Source organism: Epargyreus clarus, unplaced genomic scaffold (genome assembly GCF_041222505.1).
Source record: "Epargyreus clarus isolate Ecla_fem2 unplaced genomic scaffold, WU_Ecla_fem_2.2 ptg000034l, whole genome shotgun sequence".
NCBI classification, from domain to species: domain Eukaryota; kingdom Metazoa; phylum Arthropoda; class Insecta; order Lepidoptera; family Hesperiidae; genus Epargyreus; species Epargyreus clarus.
The window spans coordinates 85,656-113,169 of record NW_027332239.1 but is presented as its reverse complement, the minus strand read 5'-3'; the positions used below and the strand labels follow the sequence as shown (position 1 = coordinate 113,169).

The following is a 27,514-nucleotide window of genomic DNA, read 5'->3' as shown; positions in this document are numbered from 1 at the left end:
TTTGTATGGGACGAACTGCGGCCTAGACTAATCTTTTAATACAATGATTATAAACGATTGAATTTTATAATTTAAATAAATTTATTTATTGTACTACTATATATTTCTATATTATCATTTATAACTATTTTTATAATAAAACAATATTTGTTTAAAAAAACAAGATAAAAGGAATAACTTTTTTTTTAAATGTATGGCGATTTAAAACCTAAATTCAATTTGAAATTTGAATTTAAGCATCGAGCGGAATACTTCATACATAAAATATTATCAATAACAAGTATGTTTTTTTTTTGGTGGCTGTCAATTTTATCTTTATTTTGTTATATTATTTCGACGAAAAGAATAATTTTGCTTTATGGAATTTACTCTGCCCCGCATAATGATTTAGATACCGCGGGAAGCGGTGCTGCAAAAACTGCGCGTGCGCCGCGCGGCCGTGTAATTGCGGCCGCACGCGCACCCGCCACACCCACACACACACACACTCACACACACCGGTGCAGGCGCACTCTCGCAAGCTGGTATGTACTACACGTGCATTGTGTACACAAACAAGGCACACAGATGTATGAGGTAGAGCCTTCAAATTCAAACCTCATTTATTCAAAATTATAGTTTCACCTTATAGTGATGATACGGTTTTTGAATTGTTTTGTGTGACTAGATATGGTAATGTTATTTTTCATAAAATAAAGAGCCGAACACGTAGGTATAAAGCTCATTGCAAACGCGTAATCTATTGTTATAAGGGGACAGTCCCCGAGAGTGACATAAAGGCTTGGGCAGCTGATAGTGACTGATATGGTAGAGACAAGTAACATAAAAGTATGTTTTTTTACCATAGTATTACCACTTGCTTGTTACCTTGGTACCAAGTTTAGTGTAAATGTATGATTTTGCGTAATAGTAACCTTTGAATTTGGAAATACTACATGATTATTTCGCTAAAGAATCTATAAATGTTGTTTTTGTTTAGGTCCTGAGGCGATGTTAGGTAGTTAAGATGCCGGAGCCGAGCGAAGGCCGAGGCGCGCAAGGGCCGAATTTGCCGCGATACCTGTGCGCCCCTCCCCCTCCCCCGCTACCCCCGCTATCTATGCTTGCAACTCGCGCCGTTAGCCGCCGACCGCCGTAGCCTAATATGCACTTATGCTTAACTGCAATATGAATATCATTATACAAAACATGTTCGATAGCCCTTGAAACGGCGGCGGTTACAACGAGGGGTTTAAAATACGTATTATGAAGAAGGTTGGTAAGGAAGGTAGACAATATCTTGTAAAAGCTCAAATTTCAATAGCTAATGATCGCTGAATAGTCCATACGTAATATGATATTGTAGACTTCTCGAGCGAAGCAATGAGCTTCGCAAAAAATCAATTACAGTAAGTAATTAAAAACTTCATACACACAGCTCATATAAACATATTTTTTTTATTCAAACTATAGAGTTTGAATGAAAAAAATCTTAATCGAGATAACTAAAGCTATATTTGAAATATAAAACTCACCAACATCATTAGGTATAAGAATCGAGAACGTAAATCGAAAATACACGAAAGCCAATCATATCACGACTACCTGGTCCTTCGAGCCGGATCGAATTAGATCCCACGATAGCACCGATCGATGTTTACAGGTGAAAAATGTAGAGCTTTCGACAATCGAGCACAATATAAAAAGTAATAAAATCATCACAATCTCGTCCTCAGCGTCCGCGCAGCGCCGCGGGCGAGGCGGCGCGCGGGACGGGCGCCGCTCGCTCACCTTGCAACTTCTTCTCCGTCTCCCAGAACTTCTGCAGCTCAGTGAAGTACTTGTCCAGAATGAACACCTTGGAGAGGCCGAGCGTGGCCATGGCGGGCGGCGCGCTCGCATCACACTCCGCGGCCGCACCGCTGTTTGCCGATAGCGGCGACCACTCTCGCGTGCGTCTCCCCGCGAACTGCCGCGCCCGCGCACCGGAGCCCGCCGCCCCGCCGCCCGCAGACCCGCGCCGCCCTACCGACCTACCACTGACACCTAATTGTGGATTAAACAAATCATTATTTGACATCATCCCCACGGCCTACCATGCAACGATACAAACCTTGTAGTATCTGCAATTAAAACGTTACTCGTGACTATAGAAAGTTTATTTTTAAATAAAGGGACGTTAGGTGACCCAGATATTCAGGAGGTATGCCGACGTGAGACGGCGAACATTTGGGAACACCTAATTCAACAGAAGCCATCATCCGCCTGCGATCCCCATACCCACTATTGTTTCTCTTATATTCGTGGGAGAGATGCGACGAGCCTTTAAGCGCCGACGCTAAAGGTTCATTTCATGCATTTAAGCGGATAATATACGCAGTTGCGTCAGGTGAGGCGGAGGCTGTGCAGCAGCGCGCGGGCGGGGGGAGGGGGAACTGGTTTATTTATTTGTAAGCTCTCGCGCCGAAAGCTATGCGCGCACCATCCGGGCCCGTCCCGTCGGCCACGACCCAACCCTTCCAGATTTCGACAGAATCTCAAAATAATGAGTATCTCAGCGTGATCTCAAGCTGGTCCAGGCTGGCAGTGTCGCCGTGGGCCGCTGGGAGCTGGCCGGTGACGCTGATGCGACGGAACCGTTACAAGCCGTCGACGCCGGCGCGATCGGGACACGTTACGCCTAATATTTTGATAGAGCCGCTAACATATAAACCTGTTTCTCCAAAGTACAAAATTACTTTACAGTTTTTATATATAAATATCATACTTGAAAACTTTCTGTTCGTAACAATAAATTATTTTTAAATGGGTATAATACTTAAATACGAAATATTTTTTTAGCAACTTACAACGTTGGTTTGTTAACCCTGCATAGATAAATCAACTAAAGACTTGTATCTTATTAATTTAAGCCAGAATACCGCGGCCAGAATAATGCTAGTGGGTTCTATAAAAACAATATGTGGCAATGGTCTCACAGTCTCACTACAACCGAATCTCGACATGTTTTACTACCTTAATAAGGTATAACGAACTCTTGACTATCATAAGATTAAGTAACTATGTATAAGGAAAATGAGAGAGTGTTCGGTGACTCACAACAAACCGACAAGTCTGAGAAGCGAAAACCACATAGGTATTTTGCTACAGCAATTCTTAGTTAGTAAGTAAAGTTATTCTTAGGAAGTAATTTGATTGAAATATTTATTCCGTTTTCATTTACTTTGAATTCAAGGGCTCAAAAAGTAAAATCTAGGATTATCCTAGATTTTACTCGCGACCAACAACTATTATAGTATTGAGAGTCTTTATTATACCGCTTTAAAGGCATATACTAAACTTTAACTAAAATATAGAATAATACAGAGTAATCATATATCTCTACATTCATAAGGTAACAGATAAAAATTTCACGTCACCAAATTGGACTTCTCTAATTTTATAACTCTTAGCAAGAGTTGCTTTTTGTGCAGTCTTCATATCTGCTATAAGTTCAGTTAAAATTATCATTGACGGAAGATAAGTAAGGAACATTCTGCAATGTCGCCTTACAGAATGGTTTTTCTCCTTTTTTATTATTACTGTTAATTATGAAATTTCTTTTTTGAAACCGCATAAGAAAACATAATACAGGCGGAGGCGAGACGTGACCAGATGACGTGAAGGCTGATGGGGAAAATAGTATTAAGTGCATCGAGATGCATGAAAACCTGCCTGAGTTGCAGGAACCGCAATGAATACCATTGGCAAATTGGTTTGTATTTAGTATTTAAATATGATTAAACTAACCTCGCCCTAATGTTAAGCCCGTTAATGTAAAATAATTAATGCTACATATATGTACTATTTACATAGGAATAGAAAAAATAATACTTGTGGATAGACATGTAAACAATATCCATTTAATCTCACATTTGTAATTATTTAACATATAAAAGTCCTGTTTTATATTCATATCTAAGCTTAAAGTCGTTTTACTGTAGAGAGCCGGTGTGCTGCCACCTATCGTAAATTATTGTAAATACGTGGCTAGCGTAGCGAGGCAGCTTTTTCATCCGGCGACAAACTTACGAGTCCGTGACGTGTTCGCGATAGAACTTCTTCGAACGGCCACTGGGCTGCGCTGTATTACAAGCTTTTCATTATTCTTATAGTATGATCAGATAATTTCAATTTTGCGTCAATTAATACACTTTCATCAATACGCAATTTAAAACATGCATAATATAGTATGATTTATCTATATTTACTATTTATTCTTAGACGTCTACTCAAAGAAGCTGCAAATATACATGATATATTTCTATTTGAATGTATGATATTTTAGTATACCTACATATAAAACTATATAAGAATACTGTTAGCTCAACGCAAGTTATATGGGTAAACATCTTGAGTCGAAGCCTCGGCCAGCCAACATTGCCAAGTGCAATGAGCTTCGGATTGGCGCCTCCAATTATAGTTAAATGAATAATGGCGAATGATGCCTAATCGCGGTACTGTTTGTTTATTGGCTAGTCTGCCCAGTGTAGGCAGGCAATAATCTGCAATCTGCTGGTAGTTTTACCGCCCGGTAACATAATTTTATTCATTAACATAACTGATATAACTAAATATATATAAATCATTAACATAAATGGTAAATAGTCGTTAAGTCTATGAAAATATAATGTGTATCAGACACTGATATGTTTGAAAAAAATAGTAGCCACCATAATTTTAAAACTAGAAATATAAATAAACTATCAATAACTAAATATAGATTATGTACGGTGGCTAGATCTTTCATGGGTAACTACAATTCGCTACTATTCACTACTATTCGCTACTACAATAAGATATCCGACCACATCTTGAATCTCACGGAGAAAACGTCTAAATTTGTCGTTAAACAAACGCTATGTAAGAAGCGTACTATAGGCTGAATGATTATTTGACTGATAAAACGGTGTGGTCTGACGTAGCTCCAGCCCCACATGTCACATTAGGTTAAGCTTGCCATTGTATAAAACATTTATTTTTTTAAAAACATGTGTGTTATGGAGTTTCTTTCGCCGCTTCTTCTCATAACGAAACACCTTGTAAATTGGTGGTAGTAATGACATTCAAAAAGAGCTCTGTAAAGAATCTAGTTAATTTAAATTAGAAAATGATTTGATTTGATTTGATACAACCTACAAAATACGTATCCTACGTTACGCAACTACTGTAAATTAAAAATAAGTATAAACTCTTTTCTTACGCGTTAACGTTTCGTTACAGAAATCGTAAAATGTAAGTAGGTACATCGGTTCAGACTGTCAAATCTAATTGGTTCAAGCTCAAGGCACTCCCGGGGTGATCCAACAGACGAGATATTCCCCGAGATTCGTGGATTAGTTACATTGCGCATCCGCATCGATGAGTGCCGCTGCACTTCGCAGCGGCGGGCGGCGGCGGGCCGCGACCCGACAGCGGACTGCGACCCGCCGGCGGGCCGCCACAGCGCGCGCACACACGGCCGCTCGCACACTCCGCACCGGAGATAAATGCTTCAGACACGGCTGTCATGCAATATGTATGACGTTGCCATTACCGTTACGCTATTTGTCATATATAAAATACGAAGCATTTATAAAACCGAGTATTGCATGTGTTGTTAAATAAAAACAAAATTTATTCTTATGTTATTGATACTGATAAACAAATTAATGAAATGAAATGAAATGAAATATATTTATTTTGTATAGGCCAACGGCGGCACTTACAAATTGTCAGTTAGAATATTTTCTTAAACTACTACCGGATCGGAACGCGACCTCTACTGAGAAGATCCGGTAAGAAACTCAGTGGGTTTGTCTTTTTTAATTTTAAAAATAATTATTTTCTTTTTAATTTTTTTTTAAATGCCATTATTTTTACATATAATTAATAAAGCATTAGCTCCAGTATCTTGCTTTACATTTATCTAAAAAATAAGAAGTTTGTTTAGACTGGGAGAGGTACGGATTAAACATTAAAGGAAATCACCTAAGTCATCTAAGGTTCGCAGATGATCTCGTACTGTTATCGGAGAGTAGTGACAGCTTACAATACATGATATAATCTCTCTACAGAGCTAGCAGACAAATAGGCCTGAAAATCAACTTAGCAAAAACAAAAGTCATGACAAATAGAGCGAAGAGAGTCATCACAATAAATAACGAACCAATACAATATGTGGAACGAAACATCTACCTCGGAAAACAAGTAGGATTCAACAATAATACCAATGAGCTAGAGGTAGAGCGAAGATCAAACATCACTTGGAACAAGTTCTGGAGTTATAAAGAAATTTTAAAAAGCAATATACCAGTAACGTTGAAAAAGAAAATTATGGACTCATGCATTCTCCCCTGTCTAACTTACGCATGCCAAACATGGAAATTTACTAGAAATATTAAAAATAAAATAATAAAGTGCCAAAGAGGTATGGAGCGTAGTATGCTAAAAATTAAGAAAATACATAAAATAAGACATTCAAAAATAAGACACGTAACAAAGGCTATAGACGCGTTAAGTTACGCACAAAAGTTAAAACTGAGATGGGCCGGACATGTAGCACGTTTGGAAGATAAAAGGTGGACACTGTGGGTGACTACATGGAATGGTCCTTCAGGCAAGCGCCGCGTAGGTAGACCTTATACACGATGGGAAGATGACATTAAAAAGATCGCAGGACAGAACTGGGTTACAATGGCTAAAAATCGGGAAAAATGGAAAGCTTTGGAGGAGGAGGCCTTCACCTGAGGGGGGTCCATGCAATAATTAAATTAATAAAATGTCAATATTATATAATAAAATAATGTATAATTTAATAATAATAATCAATAAAATAAATTGTCTAAATGATAATAATGTAATTATGTAAATATAATTTAGCAGTTCCTATTATTACGTTAAGCTGATTAATAATATAAGTAAAAAATGTAATAATTTAAATTTAATAATTTAATTTAATTTAATACATAAAAATTGTAAAACTGTAAATTGTAATTGTAATTGTAATTGTAAAGATGTAATGAGCATGGAATAAAAGGCTTTTTTATTTATTTTTTTTATTTATTGATACTGATATTAAATAAATAGTCAGAAATTGGTAAAAAATATATACTTCAGGTTTTCGAATTGAATAATTAATTTGAGCTATCGCAATATTAAATACCAATACTAATGCATACATAATAAAATATTGCATATAAAAAGCAAGTAAGTAACGTTTAATTAAGTATGTAATTTGTAATGGTCTAAAATCCTGATATAAGACGACTTTCAACGAGCTGGTTAATGGATGAAACCTTTTTTATATGAAATTAAATATGTCAAAAAGTATATTGCAAATGGGTTGTCTAAAAAATTTCAGTCCAGAATATGAATTTTTTACAATATTTTTTTTTTCTTAAAAATTTCACTGGTCTGATTTTTGGACAAATTACATACCAATCGAAAGAATGAAGCCTATAGAATATGCAATATAGAATAGGCCAACTAGTTTACCTGTTTATACCCGCCTACCCAAGGGTTGTGACAGGAAAAAATAGTCAACTTAACGTTTGCATATTATAACGCTTCATAATTTCGATTACTATCTAATTTTTCTATTTTTTTTTTTTTTTTTTTTTTTTAATTTTGGTATGTAATTTATTGGATAATAATAATATAACCTTAGTTACAATATTTGAAACAATAAAATTAAATACTAATTAAACAAAAAAAATCAAATTATATACTAATAGAAACTTATTTACAAAATGTACATATATACAAAAACGAAATACAAAAATATAAAAACATAAAGACTACCATAAAAAATGATCACCATCGCTGTCCTTGGGCAAGGTACCCAAGATGCTGGCAGCATTTCCTCTTTGAATTGCTATAGCAATTCGTTGAGCGAAATGCGTGCCAGCTCCTGGATCTCCAGAGACGTCGACCAATCGTGTTGACAGTTGTTTATACAACTGCCAAGCATCCGGGCCCCATGGACCTAAAGTTTCAACACCAAACGCCACAAATATGTAGTTATTACACAAACTAACATATTTATGACGCTTGGCGTTTTCAGCAGCAGTAGCCGCCGCCCCCGCGCCAGATGATGATGCCTGGAGGTGAGAAGGAGCCAATGTGTCGACACACGTAGCGTCCCACACCAACATCCTTCCCCCCTTCCAGGGTATTAACGTCATACCGTCAGGCCGCTTGCCATCGTCACGTGCGAGACCATTCGGCTCTAAACAAGCCGGCACATTGACGGTGACATAAGCCCGACGAATGGCGTCATTGATTTTTCTATTAAAGAAAATAGTGAATTTTTTTAAGAAAAATAAAACTATTCTGGACTGAATTTTTTTACTCAACCGATTTGCAATATACTTTTTGACATAGTTAATTTGATACAAAAAACGTTTCATCCATTACACAGCTCGGTGAAGGTCGTCCTTTTATATACGAATCTTCTATCATAATAAAACGTGCGCTTAAATTAGTATATAAATGTTTTTTTTTTGCTAATAGAATGAAACTAGATGCTCATATTGTTTCGAGGCATAACTTATTTTAATGAAAACAAGCTCCAAGAAGACGTAAAAACACAAGAGACACCGCTCACCCCCGGAGTGCGGACACAAAAACTCGTGTCAGTAAGATCCTGGAAAGCCTTCGAAAAACACCTTTTTATCGAAGATTTATTACTTACTATTCAAGTAAACATAGCGACACAGAGCTGTCCTCTGCGGACAAACCATGGACGCGGAAACACTATCTTTATGACTATTTTTGCTCTATAGGTACAGTCGCTCTTGTTTTAAGTCGAAGACTACTTATACGTATATTACTGGCACTAAACTAGGGTTGTTGAATATCAGCATCAGCATCAGCATCCGCTGATTATCAGCTTTCTTTTAAATATCAGCATCAGCATCCGCATCCGCAACAAGAGATGCTGATATTTAATGCTGATATTGAAATTGTAACGTGTTCGTTGAAGGCGGGACCGAGCTTAAATCACGTGGAGTTTTAGCCAATCACAGAAGTTTATAAACACAAGTTGTCATCAAACAATCATTCAATTGTATTGACAACGTAAGTTGGTCAGACATCAATAACTTTCGATCATAGTTCAATCGATCAATAACAGAATTATGTATTCAATTCATAATGCCACATCCAGTGAAAAGTGCAATATGACCAAATATTTCGTTATTGAACAAAGATACGACACAGTGTAATTTTTGTAAAAAAGAAATAACAAATAAATGCCGACTTCTGTGTCACTGTAGAGTGGAGGGTAGCTGAAGTGGATGTTGGTTTGGTTTTGAAGTCGGTGCTAAATATATTTCGTTGGATAATGGCGTAAACAGCGTGTTCAATATGAGCGCCGGCTTTGGAGATATGTGCTGAGCCAAAATTTGTTTCAGTTGATTTTTGCTTTGTAGTGACATGGAAGTCGATTGTATTAATTAATTATTTTTTTTTTTCACCTTTTTTAGTGATGACATACTAAAAATCTTACAAATGCACTAGTCCCCCTTACGATTTTTGAAAGTTCCCCTCGATTTCTCTGGTCTGCCATCATCAGACCCTTATTTTCTTATAACGGAACTACTTTGGAAATATCTTTTTTTCCAACAAAATAAAAATCATCCAGTTCGGTTCATAAACGACGAAGTTATCCGCGAAGAAACATAAAAAAGACATATATACAGTAGAATTGAGAAACTGCCTCATTTTGTGAAGTTGGTTTAAAAAGACTATTCTCGTAAGGGACGTACAAATACCTCAGTATAAAATATATTTATATTTAGTATTTTTAAATATCAGCATCAGCATCAGCATCAGCTTGTATTAATCTGAAGAAATCAGCATCAGCATCCGCTGATCTAGTAAAAACCTGCATCAGCAACAACCCTGCACTAAACTATATAACCAACGTTGGTATAACAATAAATTTCGTTAATTGTAAGAGTGAATCTCACGAAAGTAGCAACGAATTTATGTACGATCTTTGATTATAGCGTTAGTTTCTTGTGCGATTGGTAGTTTTATTCCGATGCTAAAATAAATTGTACAACAATACCCATACGAGCACATTATACAAGCACAACTATTAGGTCTCCTATTTTACTGGATAACAAATTTAGACATTTCTAGAATTAAAAAACGCAGACTTGCTTTTGATCATAGTTTGTTATGTATATAGTAATATAAGTTATGAGTTTATATATATACAATTAAAATTACTAACCCACTGCATCGTACATCCCTGGACGGCCTCCGCACTCTGGTAAGGTTTTAGAGGTATTTAATGTTGTGCTAACTTTGACAATCCTACACTGCACGAATTGAAAATAAACTACACTTGTGTTAATGTGTACTGTTTTTGTTTATAATATTCATTACAAATTAGCAAACAATGAGAATAACAAGTGAAACACGATTTAACATTTAGACGATGTCACACTGCACGCGCCTATAACTACGTACAGCGATCCTTTTACGCCGCGCCGTCTCCGCAACTTATAAAAAATTAATAAGTCGATGTAAAAGCTCGTGCGGCTCGCGCTCGCATCCGCGCGCCGGCGACGCATCTCCGCGATAATGTGCGCCTATCACGCCAACGAAATCGTCCAAATTGCTCGTAAAAATTGTAACACGTTAATACGTAAACCACCAATCTCCAATAGTTATTATAAGTTACAGTTCGTTAGCACACATTCACACGATTTCGAAAAAGCTTTGAACTGGGGTGAATAAAGTTAAAAATCTATGTAATAGTTTAATATTTGTAAAAAATGCACGTGTGTATTTCTTTATATTTTTAACAGTTTTGTAAATGGTATTTAGTTTTACTTTGATATAATCTAAACTTTTTGTATTAAATAAAATGGTTAAGACAATAATTCACATTGCAGGGCGTGTTAATGCGAAAATAATAATTGATGTTAATTAGCTAATATTTTCCGCCTTGTCTTTGAAATGAAGAAGTCGATTAATTCAGAGCACAGGAACTTCAAGTAAATAAATAATTTATAATCTGTGCGTTTACTAGTAGATGTCTGCTGATGCAACGAAACTGAGAGAATCAGTTCTGCAATATCCGGTACATTCTATGAAATGAATTTTGAAAACCCTGTGAAGCAACTTTAAAAGACCATGATAATAAATTAATCTATTGCTGATAAGTTCACTAATCTAATTGGTTCATAACTATTTAACAATATACATAATGATGTCCCCGCTGTGTTCGCGTGTGCGGCGAGCGCGGCGTGCGCGGCGGCGGCGCGCGTCGCGTGCAGCCCCTCTGCGTTATCTCGTCGTGCTGAATTTTAATGCGCTTAAAAATATCGACAGAATTCAAATGTCACCAATCAACGGCCGAGCCGTAATTAGACAAAATGTTTTCCGAATGGACGTGAGATAAATTAAAAGTTATAATACGTAAGTCTTTCCAGGTAACAGATGTATCGAACATTTATTTAAGAATTTAATGACTATTAAGTATTATAATTACACAGGCTTATCATATCGCCACGTAAGTAGATATCTTCTTTTGTTTATAAAAATACTCCTTTTTTCCGACTTATGGTTAAAATTACTCAATTACTGAAGTAAAAGACTTCAACGAGTTTACTATAAACACTTTAAATTTAATTTTCCCCGTGGGTACGTACTTTCTGTACTGTACGGGTTGTAAGTTGGCCGTGATAGTAATTGTATTAATTTCAATTTATCAGAACCGGTTTTGAATTAGAGAATCTTATCCCTGATTTTGGGTGTTCAATTATCTCAAAGCTGTGTGAACCGTAGTGAAATAAGGCCGTCCTTATCCTATCCTGAGAGGTAGTCCGTTCCAAATCAGCGGATCAGTAACGGATAAATATGGATGACGGTAGGTAATAGATATATAATGAATATTAAAAAGCGTGGTACAACTATGTATGGAAACATAATTATAAACATCACAAGTAGTGAAACGAGTGGCGCACGAAGAAAAGCCCATAAATCCGACACTCTCCGCGCCGCGCCGTATCTGCTCGCCGCTGAGCGATGAAAAACTTATGTATTGATCGTTTTGTGGTATCGCTTGCTGAGTTGCTGCTCGGAGCGCGGACCTGTCCTCTTATTTATAGTTATAACTCGACGTTCCCATAGAGATTTAGTTAACAGTTACGTTTCATACCGCTACCTTGTCGGGTTTGGCTGCATTATGAAAACATACTGGCAACACTATTATGGTTATATGTAAAAGTAATGAGCTCGCATCAAAGTGCTATAGTAATGATATTGGGAGAAATATCCATTGAAATATTTACCATTATGAAATCATGCATTTATCAAATATTTATAAATTTTATGTACCTAATTCATTCATTATTATCATTCGCAAATACATCGGGTTTATCCATCGTGGTTTTATCCATCTCTATACATCTATGTGTTCAGCTGAAAGCTGTACGTACAATATTTTTGGTTTAAATAAAATTGATAAAAATAAGATTGAACCTCCATGCTATGTGGACTCTTTATATCAGGGAATTTAATAACAGTCGTATAGTTTGGAAATTAAGGCATACGTTAATCTGGACGACTGGACGTTTCGGATTTACGGGGCGAGTGCCTTCTATCGGCGTTGCGCCTGCGCCGGCGAGGCCGCGCATGCCACTCCGAACTGATAAATAATCTGGTCCGAGCCTTGCAGTAGATTAGAGAAAATCCTTTTCGAAACTCTATGGATTTAAATTAAATGCACATTCACTAGAAAGGACGAAAGAGATAAGAAATTTGCATACCATTTTGACGTGCGTACAAACTTAGGTTTAGGTACACCTACCAAGGGACGATGCACGACATCATGTCTAGTGTAATGGCCATAATATTAAACTATTACTGACTTTATTACCTTATAAACAATTAACCAATCATTCAATAAAGAAATAAAAGCATATTGGACTAACATTTCGTACCTAGTTTATAAGGTACGTTCTCGTATATGAAAGGAAGAAGAAGAAAGAAAGAAACATTTATTCGGATAATTGCAACACAAATGAGATACTTTAATAGAGAGAGACAAAAAAAATGCTAAATATATGCTTTCTTTACTTGAACCGTACAGTTAGTTTGCAAATCTACATGTCACGTGCGTTAACATATGCTTGTTGACAAATGCGCATACCCTTTTCCGCGAACTGAAGAACTAATTGACAGTTCTAGAAACGAACGGTTCATTTGCTCGCGAGCGCAGCGTCACAGCGCGTACACCGTCGCATCGGAAATCTTGAAGGGACATCACTTTACAAACTTACTTGAATTTGTTAATTAAGTAATTGTATTTATAGTTGACTTTGAATAACATCATGCCTTTGTGGGAACGACTCAAGGATGTATGAGGAAGAATCCACATTAACCAGGAAGCAGGCAGCAAAAACTTACAACGATATTATTTATCTAAAACGCTCCTTCCAACGCAGCAAAGATCCTCTTTCAGGGGAAGCATTCATTTATTGCAACGATATAATGTTTTGCAACGGAATTATATGAGTCGATGGATGAATGAAAAAAATCCGTCATTTCAAATGAAGACGATGTAGTTAGTAGCAGTGAGGTTCCAAATTAACTGAGAAATTATGCAAATTGTTATAATATAGTCGAGTTTCACATTATTACTTATATTCCTTACACGAATGAACGAAGAGATTATAAAGGGATACGTGAGATTTCCAAAGAGAAAGTCATACTAGTAGTGATCGAGGATCGCCCGCACTTTGATCGTTTAGTGATATTTAAGACGTTCAACACATGTACGCGACTGTGGCAATGTCATGAATAGGTGATTACGAGTGACGTGCGCTGAGTCAGCGACGTCGGTCGCCGGAGGCACCGCATCGTCGCATGTGATAAAATAATCATATCATTTAATGCAATTGATTACCCATTAAACCGTTGCAAACTTCCTGGTATTCATTATTAATGAAGAAATGCGTAGAAAGCACAGGATTCTACTAATAAAAATGGTATCAATATGGTCTCAAAAATAAAATCAATAAGCGAATAATAATAAATAGAGACAACAAGTGCATGTTCTTAATTAGCACAGACCAGACGAAGGCAGTACGCGAGTATGCTTTCATCTGCTTTCGTAAATAAATATTCAGAAGCAGTGCACCGCCCGACGCCAGTGACGACGAGCGCGACGCGGCCTCACTGTTTCGCATTCGATTCCAATTTAACGGAATTACCTTTGGTGATGTTACGTTATTGGTATAATAATTTTCTATTCACCGATAACGTTTTTATCTTATTACAATAATCCTAAATCTGTAAATATGAATAATATAATATAAATATTATACTAACGCGCTCGGTGACCGCCGCGCACGCGTCGCCGGGCACGCCGCCCGCCCTGCGCGCTGCCCGCCGCCCTCGCCGCGCCCTCCGCTGCACCCTCCACTGCTACTGGAACTGTGGTTCTGTTGGAATTGGAAAAAGCCAATTTAAATAAACTACAAATAAAAAAAAACCAATACATGTAATTGAATTTATGATGAGAACGGTGAAGGATAAATTATTTGACAATTAATAACTACCATTAAAAAATAACTTGAAATTTTTTAAAATATTAACTGTATATTAATGGAATAAATATGCTTTTTATTATTTACAGTGAAGGGTATACCTGCGCGGCGTCACATTTTGTCCGTGTTTGCGTGCGCGGTAGGCGCAGAAGAAGTCCGGGCGGACGCGGTGCGCGCGCAGCAGCGCGTGGAGCGGCGGCGGCGCGGCGCGCTCGTACAGCTGGTCCGGCAGCAGCATGCCGCGCGCATCGCCGCCGCCCGCACCGCCGCCCGCTCCGCTGCCCGCTCCGCCGCACGCGCAGCCGCCGCTCACTATGCGAATGCGATAACTTTATTTCACCTTCGTGTCGTATGAACGTTTATTCTAAACTAGAAAATTATAAAATTTCAATCTACTGACCCAAATATTACATGTGTCCGATATGGGTACGGTCGACCGCATCACAATACTAAGAAAAAGCCTCCCGCGATCGCTTGCAATTTGCAATACTCTACACGTCCAAGTTTTTTTCTGTAAGAACGCTCATATTCTCATGTCTCGTTATTCAATCGAAGACGACCCCGTCGCGTCGGACCTGCAATGAGCGATAATAACGGTGTTAGGAAAGCCGTAAACACTGTGTCATTAGATGCGATGAGTCTGCAGAAACGAACCGCAAACAGGGTGAGCCTCGTTATATCACACTCCTACATACATGTGTATTGTGGTATAGTTAAAGTTTAGTTTAGGTGCTCAGTGCTCACACAGTAATGTCGAGGTGCGCCCGCACGCGTCAGCTCCGTGAGCGCGCCGCCAGACAGGTCCGAAGACAAAAATCAACGCCAGCCGGGAACGCCGGGGAGCGAGCCGGCCACGGGCGGCGGAATGTGCACGGGGCTTTTTGCGATCCTTACACGCAACTTTGGACCACCGGTCCCCGCTCAGTCTTCGGGATGCACTCGAACCGAACACTGTATTATTTAAGACAACGGACACTTCTTAAATCGATCGATACGAGCGTAGCGGCATCGACGACGGCGGTCGATGCGCGATAAACGAATCGGTCGCGACGTGAGCGATCGCGATCGCGGCCGTGGAGCGTACGGAGACTGAAGGTGGGCGGGACGAGCGCACGGCGGGCCGGGCGAGCGCGCAGTGCGGCGCACTGGAGCAGTCGGTCAGCGGCGGTGAGAGCGCGCCGTTTCGCGGAAGGCACACCGACCGCCCTCCGCATTAGGAAGCGGCCGCTGCGCCGGGATCTTCTCCCGGGACCCGCCGCCGTCTTCGTGTCGTAGGATACGCGCATAATAAAATAAACATCTTTTTACGGAACGGCTGAATAAAAATCCATTGGTCGTTAAATTTTCAAGAATTGTTTGTCAGTCTTTCTGAAACTGCCGGCGTACACAAACACATGTTCCTATTATTGATTTTTATTATGGCAAACAGTATTGATTTATTAATTGATGGAGTAATTTAAAAAAGGCCGTATATCTGTTTTTCTACGACGTCATAAACACTATGAAATTAGGTCCGTCTGATTTTTTACACGAAATATAAATCTAAGTACCTACAATTATTTCCACCCTAAACTCCTAACTCTTTTTAAAAATTATTGTGGATTCAATGGTAGCACATAGACACATACATCATATTCGATCCCGGATCCATATTCATTACTTAGATATCGGAACATAAAAGGCTTTGCGTATTAGACTAACATGTCATGACGAATGTATGTACCTGCGCGGAAAATGCATATGTCAAATAAAAAACTTGAAGGATCGCTACGAGGAACGCATGATTACAGCGACGCAGGAGTCGCGAGGGGCAGACGACGTGGACGCTGGCTCGTAGGCGGTTGGGCGGCTGTTAATGCCCAAACTGTCCAATGAACAATCCCGTTCTTGATTTATTAGTAAGTATCAGTTTTGTCTTCAGAAACTTTCTAAAATGTAGTTAATATGTATTTCCTGTACAGCGCCCTTGTCTACCACCAGTCTGGAAGGTATGGTAAGGTACGATATTTCAATATTCGCTGCGGATCAGGTTAATTATGTGCCTGCTTGGCTTTGTGTAAGATGAGAAATAAAACAACGTACCGAAGTGAAACAAAGAATTTATTCTGATTCCTTGCAATCAACCTCCTTAATAAGTATACCTACTATGAGTAAGTGCTCTACAAAGATGACTTTAACAGTTTATTCGTTTGAAAGAGCTTCCAATCTAGCGGTCGAAATCCCAGGCATTCCTGATTTTTAGGGTTCCGAACCCAAAGGGTAAAAACGGAACCGTATTACTAAACCGTATTATTAAAGGTGGTAGAACCCTTTGCGGTTCGACTCCGGCGGCACCACCGCCACACCTATTTCTAACTAATAACAGCAGTGTTAGGCACTGCTGTGTTCCGGTTTGAAGGGTGTGGTAAAGGAGACAGACCTTTCGGAGGCGTTCCAGCTTCCTCAGGGGTAGGGGCGCATCTGTGGCCCACCTCGGGTAGGAATATCTAATCCTATCTGGTGTTGATTACAAATGTCCATCGGCGGCAGTAGCCATCAGGTGGACTGCATGCTCGTCTGCTACTCCTATATTATATAAAAAAAAACTAAGACTTTACTGTCTGTCCGTCTGTCACGGTGCTCTGTCTCTGAAACGGTAATAGATAGACACTTGATTTTTTACAGAGGATGCATAACCACGCTATACAACGGTGGCCGATATAACAAAAATACGGGGTGTCTTCCGGTGTCTACAACAAACCGGTGTTTTTCGACATTTCTCGATGTGCCTGTTAAACCGTACAAAGAAGACAGTTGAAATTTTTACAATCCGTCAATCAATCAATTACTACTATAAATAACAAAATAATAAACAATAAAATATGTTTTAATATAGTAATTTTAATTTTATTTGTTGTTGTTGCGTTGTTTCATAAGACTAAGTATTGTGACGAGTATTTCTTTTAAGTCCAAGTAATATTATTGTAATAATAATTATAACTTATTTTTTTATTTATTTATTTATTTATTCTACAGTTATAACGAAAACAGTACCCTTATTATAAGTTTTTACGTTTATACAAAAATGACTGTTTTTGTATTTGCTTACGTATTTCCCATACATTTCCAATCAGTCCTGTTACAGTCCGCTAGGGGCGCTGGCCACAGGATTGGATAAAATTTCATTTTGTCACAGATATCGATTATTCTGTTAAAATAATTCAGTAGTGTCAAATTATGTATTAGTTAATCGATCTCAAAAGATGTACAATCGTGCTCGAACGTGGGAACGTTCTCACTCATTGTGAACACTTTCTCAGATAACAAGTCTAGTGGACTCTAATGAAGAAAGCGAAAGCCACATATATACAATAAAAAAAAAACAATAATCTCTCTTTAATATGAAAAAAATATTTCTTAAAAATTTCATCACGGCACAAGTAGATGTGGCTCTACAATAATTACTTTTATCTTATATGTCCGGTACCAGAACTCAGACTCCCACGTAGATACTATTTTGATCCGTAGTCCAATTTTAACCTAATAAATATAGTCAGATATTTATTAGGTTTTAGAGATAAGTCTCGTAAAAAAATAAAAACATAAATATGGCAAATTACAATTTTCTGCTATCCATTATGTCTAATATTGATAAGAAAAAATCGATTGTGGCTCTATTTATGGACATTACGAAAGCGTTTGATCATGTACAACACACAACTTTATTAAATAAAATGTACAATTATGGAATTAGGGGGCAAATATACGATCTAATAAAATCTTACCTTACAGGAGGAGCAATATACACAAATATCGAAAATATGCGTAAAAACAAAAAGCATAAGATATCATGAATCTAATTGTAGATTGGTAACTCATGGAAGTATTTGAGGAAGTATTTTGGGTCCTTTATTATTTCTGATTTATATCAGTGACTTACCAAAAATTGTTAATCATGAAATGACTTTGTTTGCTGACGATAGCACAGTTCTGTTTACTAATGAAGATGAAAATGAATTAGAAGAGAACATCAATAGTGCAATATTTAAAATAATACAATGGTTTAAACAAAATAATTTGACACTTAATATCAATAAAACCAAAATTATGACATTTAACACTAAGAACAAATTAAATATCAATTATAATGGCAATTCTATTGACGAAACAGAGAAAACTAAATTCTTAGGACTACATATTCATAATAAAATTAATTGGAAATCACACATTGACACTATATGTAAGAAGTTGTGTAAATTCTCATACATGTTACGAAATTTAGTCGACTTAAAAGCAGTATTAATAGCATATCATGGTTTTGTTGCCACAACGTTAAGATATGGAGTTATGTTTTGGGGAAACTCCACAAACACAGAACTTGAGTTCAAAGCACAAAAAGGATGCATCAGAGCAATGTGTAACTTGAAGCAAAGAGATTCGTGTAAACCACATTTTAAAAAACTACATATTTTAACTTTACCTTCACTGCACACATTCGAATGTGCAGTTTTCGTAAAAAGTAACCCTAAAGAGTTTCAGTTCCGTTCAGGACCGCGTCACAAAGATAAACTCACATCATTGCCTGCTCGTACACACTTATTCAGTCAAAGCTTTTACGGAAGAGCACCAAATATTTATAATAATATACCAGATGATATTCGAAATTGCAAGGATATCCATGCGTTTAAAAATAAACTAAAAACATATCTAACCAATAAATGCTACTATAGTTTAAAATCCTTTTTGAGCGATAAAAATAAGTAATCCAATTTGTTATCAAGTCATATTGAATGTCATAATTGTTAGAATTAAAATTATAATAATAGTTTTTGGATGACATATATATTTGTAAGCCACTTAGTGGCAGAATAAGCGACTATGTAACAAAAATGTGTAACAACTAACAATTACCTTATTCACAAATAAACTGATTTGATTTGATTTCGCTGATTTGATTTGACTCATTGTAATGGGAAACTGGATCATAACTTGCGACTGAAACTTAAATATTACAACAGTCTTTTTTTTGTTTACGAGGGGGAAACCTTCAAAAGGTACCCGGTGCCGTGGGAGCGACGCAGGGTTATGTGGAATTCTTACCGCACTAAAATCGTTCTTCTAGAGCAAGAAACAATACTGAAAACTATCTGTACCGCAACTGTATCTGTACTGCAACCTCTTTCAAAGCAATTATTTCCTTAAGAACAAAATAATACCAACAGAAGTACCTACATATAAGTATACCAAAATTTCAATATACAGAGTCGATACTATACCTAATAATATGGAAATAATAATAACTTTTTTATTTCAAGCGACAGGACTCATATGTGTTAGAATTACATTATAGACTTATCCTATGTTAGTACTCAATCTAAAACTTATGATATAACATATTGTGAATCATTTCTATGTGGTGTAGAGCTAAGCCGAATATTATATATAGTTAGTATTAGAGTTCTATTAGTCAGTAATAATAAAGACCTCATCTAAGCAAGACGCCTCTCAATACTACACGACCCTGTTCATGAACACTACAGCTATGCCATTCCATTAGAAATGGCACAGCAATGAACCCCGTATTGGCAGTCTAATCTGCTTTCAATCAAGTTCGGGATGCTGTTGGTACCGCCCCGCAGCCTGCGCACAATTGATCCACATCTTTTGCGCATAGTAGCATAAAAGCAGTCGACTCGCGCCTCTGCGAACATCCCTGATGCGCTACAAAATCGGGGCAGGTTCATCAGCACCCTGAACGCATTGTTATATTGGACCCGGAGGGCGCCGTACGACTTTAGACTATACGCGGCCGACAGGCTGCAGGTATAGAAGTTCGTGCAGAAGGCTCTAAACAAAGTTATTTTAACATTTTTCGAGCAGCGCGCAAAGATGCATGGGTGTATCAGATAAACTATTATTTGCGTGCACGCGGGCTAATGTGACAGCGAATGCTGAGAGTTGCGAGCTAATAAATCGCAATTATTCCTAACATTAGCCGGCGCGGCGCAAGAGGCGGCGGCCCGACACCCGACACGCGCTCGACATAACGAACATAATCCACTTTATGCACTCCGCTTGCTTCGACCTTATCCAAGTTACCTCGTTAGCCCAGTATGCGCTGACTTAACCGAACTCTCCAATAATTATGATCAGTACGTAGAGTGCATAGCGCATAGTGCATAAAGGTACTTAACGATCTTAATTTACTCGAAACTAATTCAAATGAAAGTAAACAATTAAAGTTAGACATAGAACGTAATAGCTACACACAAAGTGTAGAATGCTTGCGCAACAACTACCTTACGCGCACGGCGCAATTCAAAATAAAGTATGAAAAATATAATGCACAAATTAATTGTGACGTACTTACACTAACTATTTAATGACAGCTCGCGCAATTCTTGTATGATCTATTATGTTCAAAAACTATTTACCTAATATTCTATATGACCTCCGTCTAATCTAATATGACCGCTTTTCTGATAAGATTATTAAATTAAAAGTAGATTTTCTCAACGTAAGTAGTAACTCCAAAAATAAATAAGTTCCCCTTCTCAACGTCAGCTATGGCAGCGATTTCCCCTAATGGACAGAAGCCTCGACGAATTAGTGAACTAGCTCGTCAAGTTCATCACAGCGTATGACAAAGACGCTCCCTGCTTTTAATACATCTACTTATTAAGAGTGCTTGAATTTCCATTTATTATCCTCCATAATATGCTTTACCGGTATATTTTAACTCACGCAGATAGAAACGTATTCCAAGGACTGACTCACTGGCATTGCAAAAATAGCACTCACTGCCGTTGCCAGCTCGACATCGACTTTCGGTCTGAGTCGGAGGTGAAGCTACCTAGAAGGCGACCTATGCGAGAAGAGACTTATCAGAAAACAATATCAACCGAAAAATTATTTGCTTGATCAAGTAAGTGTACTTTAAGATAATATGTAAGTCATTGTACTTTATATGTCGTTATGACGTTCATTCGACTAATTTGTTTAACCAGACAAGACATTGGAAGATTAACAATATAGTGGGTGGTGAACGTTTTTGGCAGTACCTACAGTGGTGACGTGAGGCCTCGCGGGCCGATGTGGGGCGCTCAGCGGATTGCGGACGACGCCACTCGTTCGATAAAGACATTGACAGTTTTTGCCGCGCGCCGCCGCCCGCCGCCCGCCAAACAGGTACGCCGTACGAGTATGTCTAGCGAGATCATGTAAACGTCACCGCTACTTATCACGACGCTCTTTAATCTCTATTTGTACTGGAAGATAATCAGACAGATGACAGTAAAAAGCGATGGAGATATTTCGACACAAGGTTTAGTACGATTTCATTTATAAGCAGCTGCATGTAAGATAAACGTTATTTTTTTAACGCAGGAAAATCTTTCGTAGTGTCTTCACAGTTGTGATAATATCCAAAGAGAAGCTCCTTTGAAGGGACCACGAGTATTCCTTCTCATTCCTCCGCGACCTCGTGACCATCGCTGCTCTCTACGCTCTCCTTAATCGCGGGCTCTGGCTTGAGCTTCTCTATCTGGAGAGCTCTGAGACCTGGCCGTTACGTCGTGTATTAGGCTTTGCCACACTTTCCCACAATTTATTCGAACGCCGGGAACACCAGCCCGGAGCACTCCTATCGCACTAAACCAACTGTCATTTGTAATTTATCGCATAGACATGCGGCAATTTGTACATTTTAGCTTTCAAATATAGTGTTGTCAAAAACCAAACAAAGTTTACATCAGCGGTCCTCGGTGGTGTCGTCGAGGAGTGCGGGAGCTAACATCCAAATTGGACTGAGAAACCGATCGGAGCCTTTGCAAACAGGCACACGATAAGCAATCTCCAATGAAAACATTACAACAAAAGTATTTAGATGTGTACCTAAATCTATTTGAGTATAATTATTTGTTAATGCGGGATTAAATTGAGGTGGTGTTGGTCACTCGAGCAGGCGAGAGGGCAGCCGGGGCAATAGCCGACACCGGACACCGCGCGCGCACCGCAGTGCCGCACCACCACAGCGTCGCCTAAGTACTGCGCCTACAATAAGCTTTTACTAATTATATACATGTCAATTTTAACACGAGGCGGTTAAATAATTATGTACTTTATAAAGTATTCGTCTAAAACAAAGCATTTAACGATTTCCTAAGCGTTTGATATAAAAAGTAAACAAAGTCAGAAGAGGGCAGCGCAGCGCTGATAGTGAAGAAAAAAACAAAAAAACTTAAATCTCGATTACACGCGGAGCCATTGTGTAGTTAAATAGTAAAGCAGAACATTGCAGAGAGCTCGCGGTGGCGGCGCCGCAGCTCGCAAGCCGACGCAAGCCTCGCCCGCACCCTGGAGGAATTGTTGATTTTCTCGCGTTTCATCGAACGTTACGATTTTAACTTCAAATTAAATAGTTGGCCAAGTGTGAGTCGAATTTCGAGGCTGCCGTACAACCAAATTTTCATTATTGTTTTTATTTTGCGTATTTGGAATCATACCAGCTATAAAAGTAAATGCTTTGTGGACATTTAGACTGTCTACCTTTTACGATTCAAAAGATAACACTAAAAACGTCGAAAAATAGCGGTATCATATATGGCGCTCCCCATTTTCTTTGAAGATTTTTTATTATTAGTATTTATTGTTATAGTATAGTATATGTTAAAATTTCAAGTTTCTATCTATTACGGTTCAAGAGATAGAGCTAGATTGTGACAGACAGACCGACGGACTGACAGTTTACTTTCGTTCACCCTTTGGATATGGAAACTAAAAACACAAGCGTTACAAAGGGAATTGAACATTACATTTTTAATACGATCACTATTCATACTTATGTATGTAGGTACATAGTCTAGGGAAGAATATTCATTATTAGAGTATTTTTAAGTATACCTAACACTTTTCAATTTAACTGTTGTTAATCTGACGATCCGACACAAGATGGCAAATTAATTGCTAAGTTGTACCATCAGAAAACCATTAATGTCCTGCAGCCTGGATCTCGTCAAATTGGACTGCTTTGATATCTCAAATTATTCTCACTTCTTAATAATAGGCATGATGACACATTTTGAAAACCCCTTCTATAATGTAGGTACTAGGGTTGTTGCGAATATCAGCATCAGCATCCGCTGATTATCTGCTTTCTTTTAAATATCAGCATCAGCATCCGCATCCGCAACAAAAGACGCTGATTTTTAATGCTGATATTGAAGTTGTAACGTGTTCGTTGAAGGCGGGACCGAGCTTAAATCACGTGGAGTTTTAGCCAATCACAGAAGTTTATAAACACAAGTTGTCATCAAACAATCATTCGATTGACAACGTAATTCGGTCAGACATCAATAACTTTCGATCATAGTTCAATCAATCAATAACAGAATAATGTATTCAATTCATAATACCACATCCAGTGAAAAGTGCAATATGACCAAATATATCGTTATTGAACAAAGATACCTCAGTGTAGTTTTTGTAAAAAAAAATAACAAATAAATGCCGACTTCTGTGTCACTGCAGAGTGGAGGGTAGCTGAAGTGGATGTTGGTTTGGTACATGGTTCTGAAGTCGGTGCTCAATATATTTCGTTGGATAACGGCGTAAACAGCGTGTTCAATATGAGCGCCGGCTTCGGAGATATGTGCTGAGCCAAAATTTGTTTCAGTTGATTTTTGCTTTGTAGTAACATGGAAGTCGATTGTATTTTTTAATTAATTTTTTTTTCACCTTTTTTAGTGATGTCATACTAATAATCTTACAAATGCACTAGTCGCCCTTACGATTTTTGAAAGTTCCCCTCGATTTCTCTGGTCTGCCATCATCAGACCCTTATTTTTTTATAATGGAACTACTTTGGAAATATCTTTTTTTCCAACAAAATAAAAATCATCCAGTTCGGTTCATAAACGACGAAGTTATTCGCGAACAAACATAAAAAAGACATATATACGGTAGAATTGAGAAACCGCCTCATTTTGTGAAGTTGGTTAAAAAAGACTATTCTCGTAAGGGACGTACAAATACCTCAGTATAAAATATATTTATATTAAGTATTTTTAAATATCAGCATCAGCTGATATTAATCTGAGAAAATCAGCATCAGCATCAGCATCCGCTGATCTAGTAAAAACCTGCATCAGCAACAACCCTGGTAGGTACATGTCTACCGATTCCAGAAATTGTATTATTTCGGTAATAAATGTAGTATTAATGAAAATAATAGCATTTGTTTATAGCCAATTTGTATTAAGCGCGAAAACGCTCGCGAGTGTCATGGCGTCCGTTGGTGACGTCACGTCTAACGTGACATCCATACAAAATTTCAAGCAATTCAGTGACATACCCAAAAATGACGTCATTCGCGCCCCGTTACCGTTTCAGAGAAGATGGCCGACTGCAGTATTTTATACTTTTATTTAATTGAAAATATAATAAATCTTAAAGTTTTTTTAATACTGAGTCATTTTTGAGAATCCTTTCAATATATTGTTTTCTTAAATCATTTATTATTTGATTTTTTAATACTGTCATCATGCCAATTATCATTAATAAGAAGTGGACAAACTCGGCGATCACCGCAAACAAAATAAATGATTAATAATAAGAATAAATGATGAATAAGTTAAATTCACGTGAATTCAGGATATCCTGAACCAAAGGAATATGACCCCAAGATAGGTATTAGCTATGTTTCTACTTAACAGTTTTAGTAAGAAACCCTTATGATAAATCCTAAGCACTGAATGTAGTTTTTAGATACATATGGAGGTATGTGCACTTTTTCACACACATTTTAAGTAGTTAAATATATATGTCTATTCAAAAGGACTTGTCCCAGTGGGCTCGAAACGTTCCTTCCGTGCTATCATCCGCATAGTTCTGTACCCTTAGTATGAGTTTTTACAAAAACTTCTGATACAGTCCGCTAGGGGGTGGGAAATGTATGGGCAAATACGTAAACAAATACAAAAACAGTCATTTTTGTAAAAACGTCTAAACTCATACTAAGGGTACTGGTTCCATGTGTCGTTGTCATGTCACTTCGCAATAAATATTCAGAAACACATCCCCCTCAATGTTCAAAACACAATGTACTTAGTACGATGCTCTGCCCCAGCTATGGGTGTTTTTAGAGCCAATTGCAACCATAATAATGTATGACATTAGTACTATACTAAATTGACAACAAATTATCTATACTTTTTTCCAATTCTGTTCAAAAATACTTAAGAAAGTGTTATTTACATCTTACATATTATGTACATTGAGCGTGTTAGTCAGGTGTGGTCGGGTGCCGTGGAAAACAAAATACATTTATAATGAAGTTATCCTACGAGTTATGATATTATTTATAATAGATCTGTTATTAACTTAACTTTATCTGTTGTTAACTTTAAATACATTTTGTACATAAAACGATTATTTTATTTATTACTGCACGTGTCTGTCGCATTCAATTTCGGTGGGTTCTATTTTAATTTATGAAATAAAGAGAAGTGATATTGTTTATAAATTCTGCACTATACTTACGAGTATTATTACTCTGAAAAACGTATTTGGTTGTGGAGATGTAGAAAATGGTTCGGCGCGATCGCGGGCGCTAATTGTGCACCGCGGCTCTCACGCTCCCACGCTCAGCGCACGCGCACACGCCCTCCACGCAACACTTGCATTCGCACACATTAAATAACGCGCATTATATGCGCTGCATAATATTATAGATAAATTGAATCTATTTACCACACGACCATTTCCGAACATTTAAAGATCGATTTTATTAGAAGGCTGCATGCACCAATCAATTCGACATTGCATCAGTGAACATCTACAACGAACCTGAACAGTATGCGTTCCCTTCTACTGAAGAACTGCAACATTTAGACTATCGTGTAAGCCGCAACTGCTGCTGCCAGAGATGGATACAAGTGTAATGGTATCATCGTAAAGTGCAGATTCGCTACTGTGGGACTATTTATACAGTGAAACTTGGTTAAGTGGGACCTGGATAAGTGAGAAACCTCCATAACTGGAACTCATGCTGAGGTCCCAACACTTTGGCACTGAATTACCTCTGTTAGTGGGACGAGGTAAACCTCTATATCTGGGATTTGTTCTTTCGATTTATCATCATAGTTACCTCTATAACTGAGACAGCGAGTAAATTTTATATGCATAAACCTCTGTAACTGAGATAACATTGTTTGTTTACTCATTCTTATTCTACCCACAAATTCCACACGTAATTCCAAGTACGTAAGTACAAATTTTGAGCTTCAATTACCTTCAGTTTATCAGAATATCCTGAACTTGAACAGTATTTGCTAACATGGGTTAAGCAACTTCGTAACAAAAACGTTCCGGTATGTGGACCGATGATTAAAGAAATTCATCATCGGTCCACATACCGGATATACCGTCCACAGCCGGTCCACAGGCTCGATATTCATAATTTTTGTAGCAGCAATGGTTGGATGGAAGGGTTTACCTGTATTCTCACCTCTATTAATGGAACCCTCTGTAAATGAGACAGATATTTATTTATACCTGTATATCTGAGACACTGGGTAAGTGGAATACCTCTATAAGTGAAACGACATTGCAGGTCCCTTGATGTCTCACTTAACCAGGTTTCACTGTATTACAGTACCACTATTTACATAAAGGATTAGTGCACGAAACGGCATTAAGTTAATTATTTATCGAACACTAAATATATTAATAAAGCGTGAAACGATTAGAGAAAATAGGTAGGTGCCATTACAATTACAGGTGAACACTGCATGCTGTAGAAAGAAGCGAGTATATAGTATTATAAGAGTAAAATGAGTACATTAATTTTTAGATAATATTTTTAAACTATTTTAAAACAAATGTCATGCGTAAAAATGTCAATATCTACGCGTTTAGAAACTTCCCGGAATTTAAAATGTACCACTCGAAAGTTATTAGCTACTTATTTA

At 37.8% G+C, this 27,514-nt stretch overlaps 1 protein-coding gene across 5 annotated transcripts in view; it reads right to left on the bottom strand.

Annotated features, from left to right (window-relative positions):
- dachs (unconventional myosin-IXb-like dachs) overlaps positions 1–27,514 on the bottom strand; it is a 55,672-nt gene that overhangs the window by 27,144 nt on the left and 1,014 nt on the right. For 2 of the 5 annotated variants that reach the window (XM_073091779.1, XM_073091776.1), the window contains exons 2-4: positions 14,968–15,142; positions 14,669–14,879; positions 14,350–14,462 (exon numbers count right to left, since the gene is read on the bottom strand). In XM_073091779.1, coding sequence (XP_072947880.1) covers positions 14,350–14,462; positions 14,669–14,805 — 250 coding nt within the window. In that variant the 5' untranslated portion in view covers positions 14,806–14,879; positions 14,968–15,142. Of the gene's footprint in view, positions 1–1,770; positions 1,966–14,349; positions 14,463–14,668; positions 14,897–14,967; positions 15,143–15,311; positions 15,610–27,514 lie in introns of those variants that run through there. The other 3 variants (XM_073091778.1, XM_073091777.1, XM_073091780.1) reach the window with 3 other exon arrangements.